The sequence below is a fragment of the Pan troglodytes genome, chromosome 9, assembly GCF_028858775.2.
Source record: "Pan troglodytes isolate AG18354 chromosome 9, NHGRI_mPanTro3-v2.0_pri, whole genome shotgun sequence".
In the NCBI taxonomy this organism is placed as follows: domain Eukaryota; kingdom Metazoa; phylum Chordata; class Mammalia; order Primates; family Hominidae; genus Pan; species Pan troglodytes.
In genome coordinates this window covers 22,526,942-22,542,672 of record NC_072407.2, presented here as the reverse complement: position 1 = coordinate 22,542,672, position 15,731 = coordinate 22,526,942, and the positions used below count along the sequence as shown (strand labels likewise).

General features: G+C 39.6%; 1 protein-coding gene and 1 pseudogene across 3 annotated transcripts in view; both read left to right on the top strand.

The window, feature by feature from the left end:
- Positions 1–15,731, top strand: part of TSG101 (tumor susceptibility 101) — a 58,443-nt gene that overhangs the window by 31,851 nt on the left and 10,861 nt on the right. For 2 of the 3 annotated variants that reach the window (XM_001173373.6, XM_016920549.3), the window contains 3 exons: positions 11,429–11,631; positions 13,644–13,883; positions 14,882–15,210. In XM_001173373.6, coding sequence (XP_001173373.1) covers positions 11,429–11,631; positions 13,644–13,883; positions 14,882–14,971 — 533 coding nt within the window. In that variant the 3' untranslated portion in view covers positions 14,972–15,210. Of the gene's footprint in view, positions 1–11,428; positions 11,632–13,643; positions 13,884–14,881; positions 15,211–15,474; positions 15,621–15,731 lie in introns of those variants that run through there. The other variant, XR_010147507.1, reaches the window with a different exon arrangement.
- On the top strand, positions 4,555–5,376 carry LOC134807305 (14-3-3 protein beta/alpha-like; annotated as a pseudogene).

Sequence of the window (15,731 nt, the reverse complement as noted above, 5' to 3'; positions counted from 1 at the left end):
GGTGAGCCACCACGAAGTTTCTCTACCACAACCACCACCCCTGCCCCTGGCAAAAAAAGAGGAAGTTAAAAGGCTTTGGTGATTCCTTACTCCAGTCTCAGCAGTGTGTGAAAGTTCTCTTTTGAAGGTTGACTTATTTTAAAAAGCTATATAGATGATTGTAGTTGATTTATAGCTCTGAATCCTAGGCTTTAGGCCTTTAACATATACACAGTTTGACCTTTTACTAGTTGCAGTTTAATAATAGTAAAATTGAAGGGTAGGTGTTTATTCCCGGTTAAAGCCAATACCTACCACAGAATTTTTCTTGGTAAAACTTCATAAATACTGTATATTTCAACCTCTGAGTTTTAAAAATGTCATTTTAAGATTTTGTTCCTAAAAATCAAATAAACAAGGATCAGAAACAGTAAGTTTGGAAGGGTGCTATTAACAGAGATTCAGGGACCAGTTTTACCGTTGTTAAAGTGTTGTTTAAAAATGTGGGAGTGGAAAACCCTGAAAATGCTGCAGCTGAATGATGTGTTTCTGTAGTTTCCACTCTTTAGTCCATACTGAATATTTAGATAAAGGAAAAGGTAAAGAAAAATAAGAGAGCTTACCTGTTAATATTTCTTTGAGGACAGAAGCTAGTAAACATGACAAGTTTTTCTTGACTGTCTTATCCAATGCTGTTCTTCCCTCTGGCCATCCTAGATTAAGTGTTTGGCCTACAGAAACTGTACTTTCAGGATATGGCACCCAAGGCACCCAGCCCATGTGGGTTTACTAGTGCACGCTTGCTTGTGTGCAGGTTTGGGTGCCTCTTCCCCACACCTTTCACAGACTTCCTTTGGGAATAACTGCCTCATCTTCAGGATAAGTAGCGTTTTCTTCCAATCCTGGACAGTCAGTGAGTCGTGAGTGAAATTTAAATGCTGAGAGTTTAGTCTGCTAAATGTTAAATCCTTTTCTGCCAAAGCAATAATGATAACAGAAATTCAAAGCAATAATGATAGATTTGAAAGCTTTTAAAAAAGCTATTGTGTAAGTTAACAAATGATTTTTATTTTATTAGTAAAGGAAAGGTAGGAGAAGCTGATTAATTTGGCTTCCTGTCGTTATTCCTATAGAATACCTCTAACATAATAGATTCTTAAATTAGTCTTTTCACAAAACGTTAATTTTAATGGAATTACTTCGATTCTGATTCATTTTTTTAAGAATAGAATTTTAACTCTCCTTCAGATTTATTGGCTTTTGTGCTTATGCCTACCAGGTAGCATCTTTCATCTTTTATGACTTACTATGATAGCTGAATGATTTTGTCACACTGTTTCTTTTTTGGAGTAGTTATTATTTTGGTGTCTCATTTTAGCAAGACTTACACCTACTTACCTTCACTTTTGAAAACTTTAATTTTTATGTAAATGAATTTAAACTTTTTTTGTGGTGTGTGTTTATTTTCAAGAAGTGTAAACCTGCTGATAGCTTTCTTTAAATTTTTTCTTATTGATTATGTTGATAGAAACTTTCTAGAGCTCAAGTAAATCGCATTTTTCTGAGTGTTTAAAAGATAAATTGAGGCCCCCTAATTTCTTTGGAAGAAAAGCTCCATAGCCTGCACAAAGCCTGTAAGTAGTATTAGAAGCTTACATATTCATACACTATAAATAAAAAGGACTTTTGTAAGCCATGTAATGGATTTGCAGGGTTTGCACTTAATAGCACAGATCAGAACTCCTTTGCTCATACAGTTGTCTGAAATGTTCTTCCTTCTTCAGAGATAGACCTGTTTTTTGTTTTTTATTATGAAAGAAAAATAATCCTCATATGTTCTCGGTCTAGTTTCTAAATAGATGGTCAGTAAGCTACTGTGTGGGATTACTTGGGCTCCATAGTTTGCTGTGTAGCACAGATGCCAGACCTAGGACCATTATGTGGGCCTGCGCAAGTAACATCCAGGAGTAAAAATGCTGGGCAGGTAGTTTACTTTTGCTGATTAAGGGTGAGGTCAGAAAAATTATCGTTGAGTTATTTTATAGTTTACTTTGGGCTTATGGATTCTTTCTCTAATATAAAATAGCTTCATTTGAGTTCCAGGAAGTAGTGATCGTTTGTAAATACTCTTAGGAGATAAATGAAACCAGGTGTCTTAAGTGTTTAAATAGTGGCTTTAAATCAGGTAGTGTATACTAGTGCACTGTGAATATACTTGCATAAATTATTCAATGAATTTTTGGGTCCATTGAGTGTAGAGTGTTGGTTTCCTAATACTAGAAAAATTATATCTTATTTCCTAAGGATTAAGTTTGGAGATCAGATCCTACCTGACATTTAAAGGAAGTTTTGCTTAAGATTGTTACTCAAAGTCTGTTAGCTCTTCAACTGCTAATCTGGAATTGTAGAAGGGCACTTTTGAAATCTGACTCTACTTGAGTAAAAAGGTCAGTGTGTTGGGGACTTGGGGTATGGCAGTTTGCCAAAAACTCTTCTTATTCTTGTTATAGCAGGTATAGAGAATATTCAAATTTCTTCTAAGATGTTTGAGAAGAAAGTTTGGTTTGGTAAGTGTTCACAAAGTAGATGAGAATCTTCCGCCAAATCTTTTTTCTTATTTGTTTGCATAAACATTATCTTAAAGTGGCATGGTTCATCGAATTTTGAACTTTGATGAGTTTTTCTTTTACTTCTTTGAAAAACTCTGGGTTTTTCTTTTTTTACTTTCTTATTTCAGATCTTAGTTATAATTCCTTTTTTTTTTTTTACAAAGTAGTTCGATTTTTTTAAGTTTAGATATACTTCACAGTGAAGTCTATGTGTGATAGAGATAAGACTAGGTCTAATCTTGGTGTTTGTAACTTCCTCAGGTGAACTGTGACCTTTATAGGCCAAGTGACTGCTGCCTCGGCTTGGTTCTTATTTTGAGTGTTAATGACTTTGGCTGGAAAGTCTTGGCAAGGACTTATTTGGTGGTATTATGGTAGCATTTGCCTGAACATATTCTATAAAGAGAAACAGAATGTAAATTCCAGGATTTAAATGTGTGTTTTTAAAAATAAGGATTTAAAAATTTAGCATCAGTATAATTTGACCCATTAGACCAGATATAATAGCTTTAACAAAGTATGTTGATGTGTTTATGTGTGAAAAATTCACTAACTATAAAAAGACTCAAGTTTTCATTAGTTCTGATAACTTCTGTGCCAATGAATGGAATACCACCACTGTTGCATGTGATTGAATGCTTAATTATAGACATATCATTTAGGTACGTAATCTATGGGAGAAGGATTTTCCTTCCTGTCTCACAAGAACCATCATAATGTTTCATATAGATTATAAGACAGGTTCTTCTAGAAAGGTTTTAAAATTCCTTTTGCTAATGCATCCTTACTATAAACTGGGGACTTAATGAAATCTTCAATAGTCATCATATCATGAATCATCCTTTGGATATGAAATTCTAAACCAAACTCTTGTAGAAATTGGCTCTTTTTCACTTGCTTTAAAGGACTTTTTAAGTACAGTATAAGAAATTAGAGATTTTTATTTGGTCTAAATTCTGTCCAGATGACTGAACAGCTAAGACTTTAATTCATATTAAGTCTGTGAAAGAGAGCTCACTCTCTGACGTATTTTAATCTGTATGTTCAGTGAGTGTGGAAAGATGTGTTGCCTTTTTATATGGCCTCATTTGAAGTAGACCGACTTATTCTACAAATTGCCATGAAGAGCAAGTTCTTGATTAGGTAAGAAAATACTCTTTAATTAAGGACCTGTAAAGTTTGGAAGTTCACAAAACCACCTGCACTTCTGACACTCATTGCAAGTTCATGGTTTCCCAAGGCCACCCTAAAGTTCTATAATTATCTAGAAGGACTTTAAAAGCTCACTGAAAGCTATTATACTCACAGTTATGACTTATGGCAAAAGATACAGATTAAAATAGGCTGAGGAAAGACACGTGGGCAACCCAGAAAGTTTCAAGTGCAAAGCTTCTAGTTGTCTTTTCCCAGTGGAGTCATAGGCAGTGCTGACTTTTCCCAGTAACAGTATGCATCATTATGCATGGAGTATTACCGACCATGGTAGCTCACCTGAGCCTTGGGTCTAGAGTTTTTATCAGGACTTGGTCATATAGACACCATTGACTGCCTATGAGGCTGACCTTTAGTCTCCAGCTCCTCCAGAGGTTGAGCTGTTACCTATCACTGCATGGCCCAGACCCCCCATAAATCACATTGTTAGACTGTCTGGTGTAGATAAAGAACACTCTAATTAGTCAGGAAGTTCTGAGGGCTTAGACATCACCTCCAGGAGCCCAGGGCAAAGGCGTGGCCTCTCTGGGTAAAGTTAATTCTTTACTACACAGAACCAAGCTGTAAGGCATTTTGCCTTATTTTGCTTGAACTTTAAAAATATCCGAATACAGGAGCTGCTGCTACCGTCGCTGCAGCCACGGCAGGCACTGCCACCGCTGCCAGAGGAGTGGGCTTGGGAAGGAAGTGGTCACCTCACTTGGAGCTTTGCTCAGAAGCATCCTCGTCCCCTGCAGCCCTCCCACGGGAATGACTGGATAAAAGTGAGCTGGTACAGAAAGCCAACTCACTGAGCAGGCTGAGCGCTATGATGATATGGCTGTAGTCACGAAGGCAGTCACAGAACGAGGCATGAATTCTCCAACGAAGAGAGAAATCTGCTCTCTGTTGCCTACAAGAACATGGTTGGTGCCCGCTGCTTTCCTGGCATGTCATCTCCAGCATTGAGCAGAAAACAGAGAAATGAGAAACAGCAGCAGATGGGGAGAGAGTAGCATGAGAAGATAGAGGCGGAACTGCAGGACATCTGCAATGACGTTCTGGAGCTGTTGGACAAATATCTTGTTCTCAATTCTATACAACCATTTTCTATTTGAAAATGAAAGGAGATTATTTTAGGTATCTTTCTGAAGTGGCATCTGGAGACAACAAACAAACCACTGTGTGGAATTCCCAGCAGGCTTACCAGGAAGCATTTGAAATTAGTAAGAAAGAAGAAATGCAGCCTACACATCCAGTGTGACTTGGTCTGGCACTTAATTTCTCAGTCTTTTACTATGAGATTCTAAACTCTCCTGAAAAGGCCTGCAGCCTGGCAAAAACAGTATTTGATGAAGCAATTACTGAATTGGATACACTGAATGAAGAGTCTTATAAAGACAGCACTCTGATCATGCAATTACTTGGGACAGTGTTACTCTGTGGACATCGGAAAACCAGGAAGATGAAGGAGATGCTGGGGAGGGAGAGAAGTAATGTTTCTTGTGCTTTGTAATCTGTTCAATGTCACTCTGTACCCTCCACGTATATCCCTTGTGTGGTAAAAAATAATTGTATGTTGACTTTGGATTTTTCACAGCCTCAGCCTAGCAAAAATGGTTCATGGGATAAACAGCTGGTGTTCGTATTCTAAAACTCAGATTGGTCACATAAATGCCACGGCATTCTGAAGTTTTGATTTTGATTAACATTGACAGGATTACTGTGTGTTTAATTTTTTTTAATTCAACACTGTGATTATGGGGTTTTGTAATTTAGCAAAACTCTTACTTGTAGAAAAAATAGACCTGAATTATGTGTAACTTTTTGGAAAGTTTAATCTGATATCAGAATCATTGAAATACAATTCCATTGTAAAGTTGTACAGAAGGTTATAGAGATTATATTATGATGCTAGAACCTGGAGTGAGACACACATCATTTGGCATTTGAGTTTAATGGTCATTCATAGTAAAGCTGCCTGTTGTTTGGCACTTAAAGACACTTGACCTGTTTGGGCTGTTGCCACTCAAAAGTTCATGACCACAGATGTCCACAGTGTCTTCCTCTGAAGAAACTCGAATCCTGAAATTTAAATTCTTTGTGGCAGATAACTGGCTTATGACACCTTGAAAAGTCCAAGTGCTCATATAACACACCTGACTAAATCCCCTTTTCTACTGCAATGTGTTCACTTTGTTACCAATTTGCAACTTGTGCTTCAATAATGGAATCTATTTTCACTGTTAACACTGAGCTAAAGAAAAGCCGTGTGTTTTATGAATGACCTTATCTGTTTCCTGGATAATACCTTTAAGAATAATCTTCTGAGTCAGGCATGGTGGTGTAGGCATATAGTCCCAACTACTTGGGAGGCCGAGGCAGGAGGATCGCCTGAGCGTAGGAGTTTAAGGCTGCAGTGCCCTGTGGTTGCACCTGTGAATAACTGCACTCCAGCCTGGACAACATAGGGAGACCTCATCTCCAAAAAAAAAAAAAATAGAATGATGTTCTGTAGAGATTGCCTTTCACTTGAGGAGTACTGAATTTCCTGGCTTGGGGCTTTTAAATTTTGAAATCAAAACATTCTTTCCCACCATCCTTTTTTTTTTTTTTTTTGAGATGGAGTCTTGCTGTGTTGTCAGGCTGGAGTGCAGTGGCGTGATCTCGGCTTACTGCAACCTCCGCCTCCCGGGTTCCAGCGATTCTCCTGTCTCAGCCTCCCGAGTAGCTGGGACTACAGGCACGCACCACCACGCCCAGCTAATTTTTGTATTTTTAGTAGAGATGGGTTTTCACCATGTTGATCTCGATCTCTTGACCTCATGATCCACCCGCCTTGGCCTCCCAAAGTGCTGGAATTGCAGGTGTGAGCCACTGCGCCCGGCCCCCCATCATCCTTTTTGACTGTTGACTTTGGTTTTCCCTTCCCTCCTCTCTAAATTTCTGTCCTTCTGCTTCCTTCCTTTTTTTGCTTTTTGAATTCTATCTTTACCTGTCTTTTGTTCACTTTTTAATGCTGTATATGGGCAGGGGTGAGAGACATTAGTGAGCACCTTGGTGAGCAAGCCTGGCTTTAAAGACTTGAGAAGAACTTCTAGCACCAGAGCTCTGTCTTCCTCCAGTTCTCAACACGGTGTTGCTCTTTAGTCATACCAGGATCTGAATCAAAAAAGTATTTTTAAATATCCCTGACTTCTCCCTGTATTGAGGCTGGCCCTGATCATGCTTTTTAGTGCCCCTCACCAGGTCTCCCAAGTGCACTTATCCAGCTCAACTCTCAGATGTGTTTTAACGAGACCCTATATTCAGGGAAGTTGTGTGGACACTGCAGTGGAGAGAATTGATAATAGGCCTATCAGTCTCACAATATCACCCCTCTACCTTTAACATTCCATCTAGCTGTAGAGTCCATCTGTTTGTCCATCTGCTGAAATGAGAAAAGAAAACCTCATGCACTGATTTAAAACAAACCAAAAAAAGAAAAAAAAAATCCCTCCTTTCTAACTGAACAAAAATGTGCGGTTAATAGTTGGCCCTTGAAAATGCAGTAGTGAATGTGGAGCTAAGCCTGTTTGTATATCTGGTAGCTCTTTTCTTGCTTTGTTTTTCCTTAACCAGTATTCTGCCTAATGTTTTCTTCTGTGATGGTTATATTGCCTAGCAAGCACACCTGTGGTTGTGAAAACAGTATAGCAAAAAAGAAAAATCCCGTTACTGATGTACTAGGTCTGTGTATGTCTTTTAAACAGTTCCAGTTTCACCTTACACAGAATAATCAGGAAAAGTGTAAAACTTCAAAAGTGAAATAAAAATTTTATCAGTTAAAAACAAAAAATACCCAAATACGAAAAAAAAAGATCTGCCAAAAGCTTCCTGCCTAATACTGTAATTTGAAGATGAGATGGGCAACATGGAGCAATGGAAAAGGAGGATGTATGCTCACTGAAGCATGAGCTGGGCCACCACTCCTGTTACAAACCAGGAATTATAGCAGATTCCTATACTTTGAGGTTTTTTTGTTTCTTTTGTTTTTGTTTTTTGCAATAGCAAATAGGTGGGATGCCAGGCACAGTGGCTCATGCCTGTAATCCCAGCACTCCAGGAGGCTGAGGAAGGAGGATAGCTTGAGCCTGGAATTTGAGACCAGCCTGAGCAACATAGTGAGACTACCTCTCTACTAGAAAAAAAATTTTAATGGTTACAGAAACGATCTAATGTTTTTTCTTCCTTGTGTTAAGGTGTTTTAGTAAAGTTTTCTCAAATTATATTGCATTTTACATTTTTTCTAATCCTTTGAATTTGTTGTGAGAGACCAAAATTATAAATCAGTTTTCCCCTCCCTGCCAAAAATGGAAACCAAAGCAAGTCCAGGAGATTGAATTATGGTAATTATGGTAGTATTCTTTGTTAAAGAATTTGGATGTTCCCTTGGGAACAGAAATTTTGTTTTCTTTTCTTTTTTTTTATTATACTTTAAGTTTTAGGGTACATGTGCATAACGTGCAGGTTAGTTACATATGTATACATGTGCCATGTTGTTGTGCTGCACCCATTAACTCGTCATTTAGCATTAGGTATATCTCCTAACGCTATCCCTCCCCCCACCCCACAACAGGTCCCGATGTGTGATGTTCCCCTTCCTGTGTCCATGTGTTCTCATTGTTCAGTTCCCACCTATGAGTGAGAACATGCAGTGTTTGGTTTTTTGTCCTTGCGATAGTTTGCTGAGAATGATGGTTTCCAGCTTCATCCATGTCCCTACAAAGGACATGAACTCATCATTTTTTATGGCTGCATAGTAGTCCATGGTGTATATGTGCCACATTTTCTTAATCCAGTCTGTCATTGTTGGACATTTGGGTTGGTTCCAAGTCTTTGCTATTGTGAACAGTGCTGCAATAAACATACGTGTGCATGTGTCTTTATAGCAGCATGATTTATAATCCTTTGGGTATATACCCAGTAATGGGATGGCTGGGTCAAATGGTATTTCTAGTTCTAGATCCCTGAGGAATTGCCACACTGACTTCCACAATGGTTGAACTAGTTTACAGTCCCACCAACAGTGTAAAAGTGTTCCTATTTCTCCACATCCTCTCCAGCACCTGTTGTTTCCTGACTTTTTAATGATCACCATTCTAACTGGTGTGAGATGGTATCTCATTGTGGTTTTGATTTGCATTTCTCTGATGGCCAGTGATGATGAGCATTTTTTCATGTGTCTTTTGGCTGCATAAGAAATTTTTAAAGAATTTAACTGCCGAAAGGGCTTAGCCCTGAATTATGGTGGCTGGTTGGGCAGAATTGTTTGAATGAAGTGAAGCAGTGATAGTGTTGATGATGCAGGATTTTCTTCTCAGTCACTCTGCAAGCCAGGGACCTCTGACGAGCGACACCCTGCCTGGGCCTCCCTCAACCATGCTACCTGCTGCCAGAGACAGCCCTCCCATTCGGCCCACTTGGGCCGAGTCTGGCTTACCCGCTGGTTCCCGAGTTCTTGTCCTGTGCCCACAAAGAATGGGGATGCACTGACAATCAAAGAGTGAGCAAGACAGGGAGTTTTATTGACTGATGAAAGAGCTTTCAGTGGAGAGGGGATGCAGGGGTGGTTCCCCTACCCAAAGGTGGGAAAGTCCCCTCTAAGTGGCTGAGTCCTGCGGCTTCTTACAGGCTCAGAATAGGGGAAGGGCAGGCCATAGGTAGTATTGGAAAAGGCAACATTTGATTGGTTAAAAGGCATTATTGAGGAAGAATCAATGGGAAAGGGTGGGCAAACAGGAATAGAAGTTCTCACTCTAGGTCAGGGGTTTCATCCGGGACCAGCAGTCCAATCTTTCAGCCTTCAGGCTGTTTTTGGCTTGAAGGTGGCGTTTCACCGGGGACCCACCCCATCTGCCTCAGCATTTGGCTGCCTCCTGTTGCTATTAATGAAATCCATAATTTTAAATATTTTACTCTATTAATGACTTTTCAGCACTGTTTCCAACCACATGCCTTCAAAGCAGTAGAGCTTCAGCAGTTCATTTTTCTGATTTTCAGGTAGTAGAGATATTGATGAGTTCTTTCATTTGGTTTAATACCACCATACCATTTATTTTGGAGCGCTCATATATTTATAAACAATTTTAATAATTACCTTCTTCTACATTCCAGCAGAAGACAAGAGAAGGGAAGTTTCCAAAAAAGCACATTCTAAGGACTTCTAACCATCTGAGGCCTTTTCTCTAGGACTCCTAGAAGATAACCAATTCTGTTGATTTCAGGAGATCATTCAGCAACAGTTTGCCACCCTTAACATTTAGTATTTAGGCTGCATAATAAGGATTATAGAGACCTTTCCTTCAGAAAATAGGTTATTAAACTAATAAATATAGTGATAACTGTTAAGAGAGAGCAGATTCTAGTTGTGCTGACGTTTTGGGAATTATGGTTAATGGAGGAAAGATCATTGGCAAAGATTAGGTTTCACCATAATTTAATGGTAGAGAGAAGATGGGATCTGATATTCGAGAGCATTAAACTTTTTTGTTAGTTTAGAATGGCTTAGAGTTTGTTGACAGAGTTTGTTGATGGTTTTGGTAAAAAGCAGGATCATCTAACAGGTAATTAGAAGACCCAGGTAATTCACAAGGCCCTTCAGGAAGTTTGCTTCCCAGCTACTCGGGAGGCTGAGGCAGGAGAATCACTTGAACTCAGGAGGCAGAGGTTGCAGTGAGCCGAGATCATGCGACTGCACTCCAGCCTGGGTGACAGAGTGAGACTCCATCTCAAAAAAAAAAAAAAAAAAAAAGGCGGCAATTAAGGTTAAATATACTTAACGTCCTCACGTAGTATTTTATAATCAAACATAATTAAAAGTCAAAATGCCATTTACACATTTGCTGATTTGGGACAATAACTGAAGAACACTGATAGTCATAAAGAATACCCAAACTTATATTAGAAAGGGGACCTTTTTGAAGAAAATATCCAGGGGATGTTTATTTGATCTGAAATATGCATGGAAATGATATACTGATTAGGAAGGGACATTTGGAAGAGAATAGTAAAGAATCTGGGAATAAACAGTTTATCAGCTGTTGAATTTTTTGGATGTCATTCTTTTTTGTTCATCCGTTCTGTCCTGTTGGTAAAGGGTGAAGTAGTAGAAGTCTTACAGAGGGAAGCCTTATTAACCTGTACATTCGTTTAGGGAAACTGCCCATTCTCAGTCCTCTCACTGGCCTCTACAGTGGGCACTTGTCTCCTTCAGCTTAGCAGCGAAGCCTGATGTTGGACTTGGCCTGCACCAAATGTTTTTCCTTAGTGGAAATTATTGTGCCATTTGTTGGTGATTTAGGAATAATTGTAATTGGTAGGGACATAGCCTCTGTCTCATTGAGAAAATAACTAATTGTAGCTAATTGTTTGGGCTATGAATAGGGAAACTGGGTTTAACATGGATTAATAGTAATCTCTTGTAGGGCAAGTATTTCTGAATCAACTCAGATTTTTACATTATTTCTCATGAAACTGGTAACATAATTTTTTTCTTTCCTCACATTTTGAAAGTGTCGGTTCATATTGCCCCCTTTTCTAAAGGTTCCTGTGAGACAAATAGAAGGAACTTGGGAAGTAAGCAAGTGTTTTTTGCCTGTTTCCTGCAGGTCCCAGTAGGGATGGCACAATCAGCGAGGACACCATCCGAGCCTCTCTCATCTCTGCGGTCAGTGACAAACTGAGATGGCGGATGAAGGAGGAAATGGATCGTGCCCAGGCAGAGCTCAATGCCTTGAAACGAACAGAAGAAGACCTGAAAAAGGGTCACCAGAAACTGGAAGAGATGGTTACCCGTTTAGATCAAGAAGTAGTAAGTGACTCATTAAAGACTTAAAATTTTTGGATTGAATTGTAGCCATGGCAGAGTGTTCTATATGTTCCCTGGATGTTGTGGGCATAGTAGGAGTTCAGAAAATTATAGGCATCTTTAAACATTTGAATGTAATTTTTTATACCTTTGTTTACAGTGGAGCCTATGTTTGGCATTTGGTCTTAGATTGGGAGGGGTATAATATTTAGACCATTTTGTTTGCACCTTGTATTAGTTCGTTTTCACGCTGCTGATAAAGACATATCCGAGACTTGAGAGAAAAAGGTTTAATTGGACTTACAGTTCCACATGGCTGGGGAGACCTCAGAATCATGGTGGGAGGCAAAAGGCACTCCTTTTTTTTTTTTTTTTGAGAGAGAGTTTCACTCTTGCGCTCAGGCTGGAGTGAAGTGGTGCAATCTTGGCTCACTACAACCTCCACCCCCCAGGTTCAAGCGATTCTCCTGCCTCAGCCTCCTGAGTAGCTGGGATTACAGGTGCCTGCCACTATGCTTGGCTAATTTTTGTATTTTTTAGTAGAGACGGGGTATCACCATGTTGGCCAGGCTCGTCCCGAACTCCTGATCTCAGGTGATCCACCCACCTTGGCCTCCCAAAGTGTTGGGATTACAGGAGTGAGCCACTGTGCCCAGCCAAAAGGCACTTCTTACATGGTGGTGGCAAGAGGAAATGAGGAGGAAGCAAAAGCTGGAACCCCTGATAAACCCATCAGATCTTGTGAGACTTACTATCACGAGAATAGAAAAACCGGCTCCCATGATTCAATTACCACCCCCGCGTGCCATCCCTCCCCACCCCCTGCCACACACACACACACACACACACACACACACGCACACAGGTCCCTTTCTGTGAGATACAATTCAAGTTGAGATTTGGGTGGGGACAAAGCCAAACCGTATCACACCTTTGCCCTAGGAAATGTTTTAGGCAAAGGATGTTTTAACCCAAAGGAGGACTGTTTGAGTGCTTGATGTTGCCAGTTACTAGGAAATAAGTTTAGAGAGTTCTAAGCCATGATAAAGATCTGCACATCTTAGGAGCAGACTTAAAAGGACAGTACTATTTTATTGTTTCCAAAGGTTGTGTGAGCCATTTTTTAAAAGTATGTTCAGGGAACTTTCTCAATAATCCAGAGATACTTGGTTGGCTAAAGAGCTACATATAAACATAGCATATGCAACCTTCAGCTCTTTAAGCTTTCTCATAACAGACAGCTATGCCTTGGACAGTCCGTGTGTAAGTCAGCCCTATGGCTTTGCTTAATGATGATAAAGTGGAAGCATCAGCATAATTGAAGTGCCAATTTCACGCTCCATTTTCATCCCCATGAGGGAGAATTTATTCCAGTAAATGTGTGTTTTTGATGGAATAGTAAAGAATTCTTAGAAGGTTGAGGGCTTTGTGGAAAGTGATTTGTATGTACCCATTAGCCCTACAAAGTGGTTCTAGATTGTAAAATGAGCCTCGAAGTAGCCAATTTTTAGAATTCAGGAAAGTGACACCAATACAACTCAGAGCCTACAACCAGCACCTGCGTGTGATACTTTGTGATTAGAGTGCAGACATTTGGGCCTCTATGCATTGAATCCTCTTCATAGACTGAGGAAAGTTACTCTCCTATGGCAGGTGCCCACTTGTTGGGAAGAAAAACCTCTTATGATTTTCTATGTAAAGGAACCTTCTGCTGGAAAGTATCTTGTCTGACGGCTTAGTTTGCAGTATCATTTGTCGCTGACAGGTGACAAGCTTGTTACTGTCACTGAAAGTGCTGTCACCTCAGGATATCTCCATCATTACTCTATTTCACTCAGCATAGTAGATCACATCTTTTCCTCTACCTTTGACCAGGGTGTTATTTGAAACATTATTCTCATCCATGAGTTGTTTAAACATGGTTGTTAGCCTGTCTTTTCCTGTGAAGTGTTGTAGATGTCTGACAAGTGGATAATTATGTACAGTTATTAATGCTTGGACTGTTCTGTTTTCAGGCCGAGGTTGATAAAAACATAGAACTTTTGAAAAAGAAGGATGAAGAACTCAGTTCTGCTCTGGAAAAAATGGAAAATCAGTCTGAAAACAATGATATCGATGAAGTTATCATTCCCACAGCTCCCTTATACAAACAGATCCTGAATCTGTATGCAGAAGAAAACGCTATTGAAGACACTATCTTTTACTTGGGAGAAGCCTTGAGAAGGGGCGTGATAGACCTGGATGTCTTCCTGAAGGTATTTCTTCATTTTACGTTCCAAGATTTTTTAACTTGGGTTGTAGAGGCACTGACCTTGCAAACCACAAACCAAGAGAGTTTCTTTGTAGTATGGATTAAGATTCTTTATCTTCCCAAAAAACACTAAATGAGATGTAGGGTTTTGCACCATCTTTTTACCTACAGAGTACTGAGGATTGGTCTGAGCAGGGGAAGAAAAGTGGGCTGGTGGCTGCAGTTCTCTGCCCACAGGCAGCATTAAGATGAGTGTAACTCTTCTGTGCCTGGGTGGATCAGGAGGTACGATCAGATTTCCATTGGTTCTTTGAGGTCATACCACCTAAATTGAGATCACTGATTGTGCCACCTCCATTTTTTATCTGTTAATTTTCTTAGAGTTATATAACTTGAGACCAGTTTTCCCACATCAAAGTATCAGGCTGCCCTTTCAAGCCCTCTTGAATGAAAGTTGTCTCAAGCTTAATGCTGTTGTACAGAGGAAAATCTAGTAAGCGAAGTTTGGCTACTGCTGTCTCTTGGGTCATGGAGAACATGGTTTTAGGGATAATAGCAGCCACCCTTGGGATATCTGATCCAGCTGTAGCTGGAGCCTGGTCAGGTCATGTGCTGATCTTGCCTATCTATCTCCTCTCACTGTGGGGGAATGGCCAAACCATGTGCCTCAGAAGTGGTACAACCACATGAATGGCTGGATATAAACCAGAGACCCAAGAGAGGACTCTTTTTCTGTACAATCTCTTGCTTGAGTGGCATGGCTTAGGAAAAGAAAGTGTAGGTCAAACTCCTGAGCCAGATCCTGCAATGTAATGCTTTCCCTGTTGAGTAAGCCTTTATAATATGCAGCTTAAAAGCCACATATAATGAGGTATTCATTCCAAAGGTTGGCAGGTCATGAGTTAGGGTTCTTAGATCCCATCTAGGTTACAAATTGTCTATTTTATGCCTGGGCCTAAATCAAAGCCATTCTAAACTATTCAAACTTTTCTCCCCTCCCAGCATGTACGTCTTCTGTCCCGTAAACAGTTCCAGCTGAGGGCACTAATGCAAAAAGCAAGAAAGACTGCCGGTCTCAGTGACCTCTACTGACTTCTCTGATACCAGCTGGAGGTTGAGCTCTTCTTAAAGTATTCTTCTCTTCCTTTCTTTTATCAATAGGTGCCCAGAATAAGTTATTGCAGTTTATCATTCAAGTGTAAAATATTTTGAATCAATAATATATTTTCTGTTTTCTTTTGGTAAAGACTGGCTTTTATTAATGCACTTTCTATCCTCTGTAAACTTTTTGTGCTGAATGTTGGGACTGCTAAATAAAATTTGTTGCATAATTTTTCTCTCCTTTATTAGACTTTAGGAAAGATCCATGAAACCTTAGTAAGCCCAACTTCTCATTTAGCAAAAAAGGCATAAAATCCATCTTAAGTTGAAATTTAGTATTATTCTACAGCATATAAAGTGAATTAACATGGGGATATACCAAATAGAAATCTGAATTTTGAAATATTTGAAATTGAAGCATTTGAGTAACTTATCTGTGAAACGTCCAAGGAGATGCTCTCCTACCAACCCTACTAAATTTGTTTCCTTTCTAGGCCTCACTGAACCATAAGTGTTTTCATCAAAAAGGAGCAGAGTGGCAGGTCCAAACTATATACCTGATAACTTTAGGATTAAAGGGAAAGATACAGTGTACCATTGCCTCCCTGCTTTTATTGTCATTTAAAGTTTCGTCTTCATGGTGAGTGATTCTGTAGCCAAGTTTGTGACCACCCAATGAACTATATAGCTGCTGTATGTCCTGCAGAGCTCATCCAGAATAGAATGTTCTTGATCAAAATGAGAGTGCTAG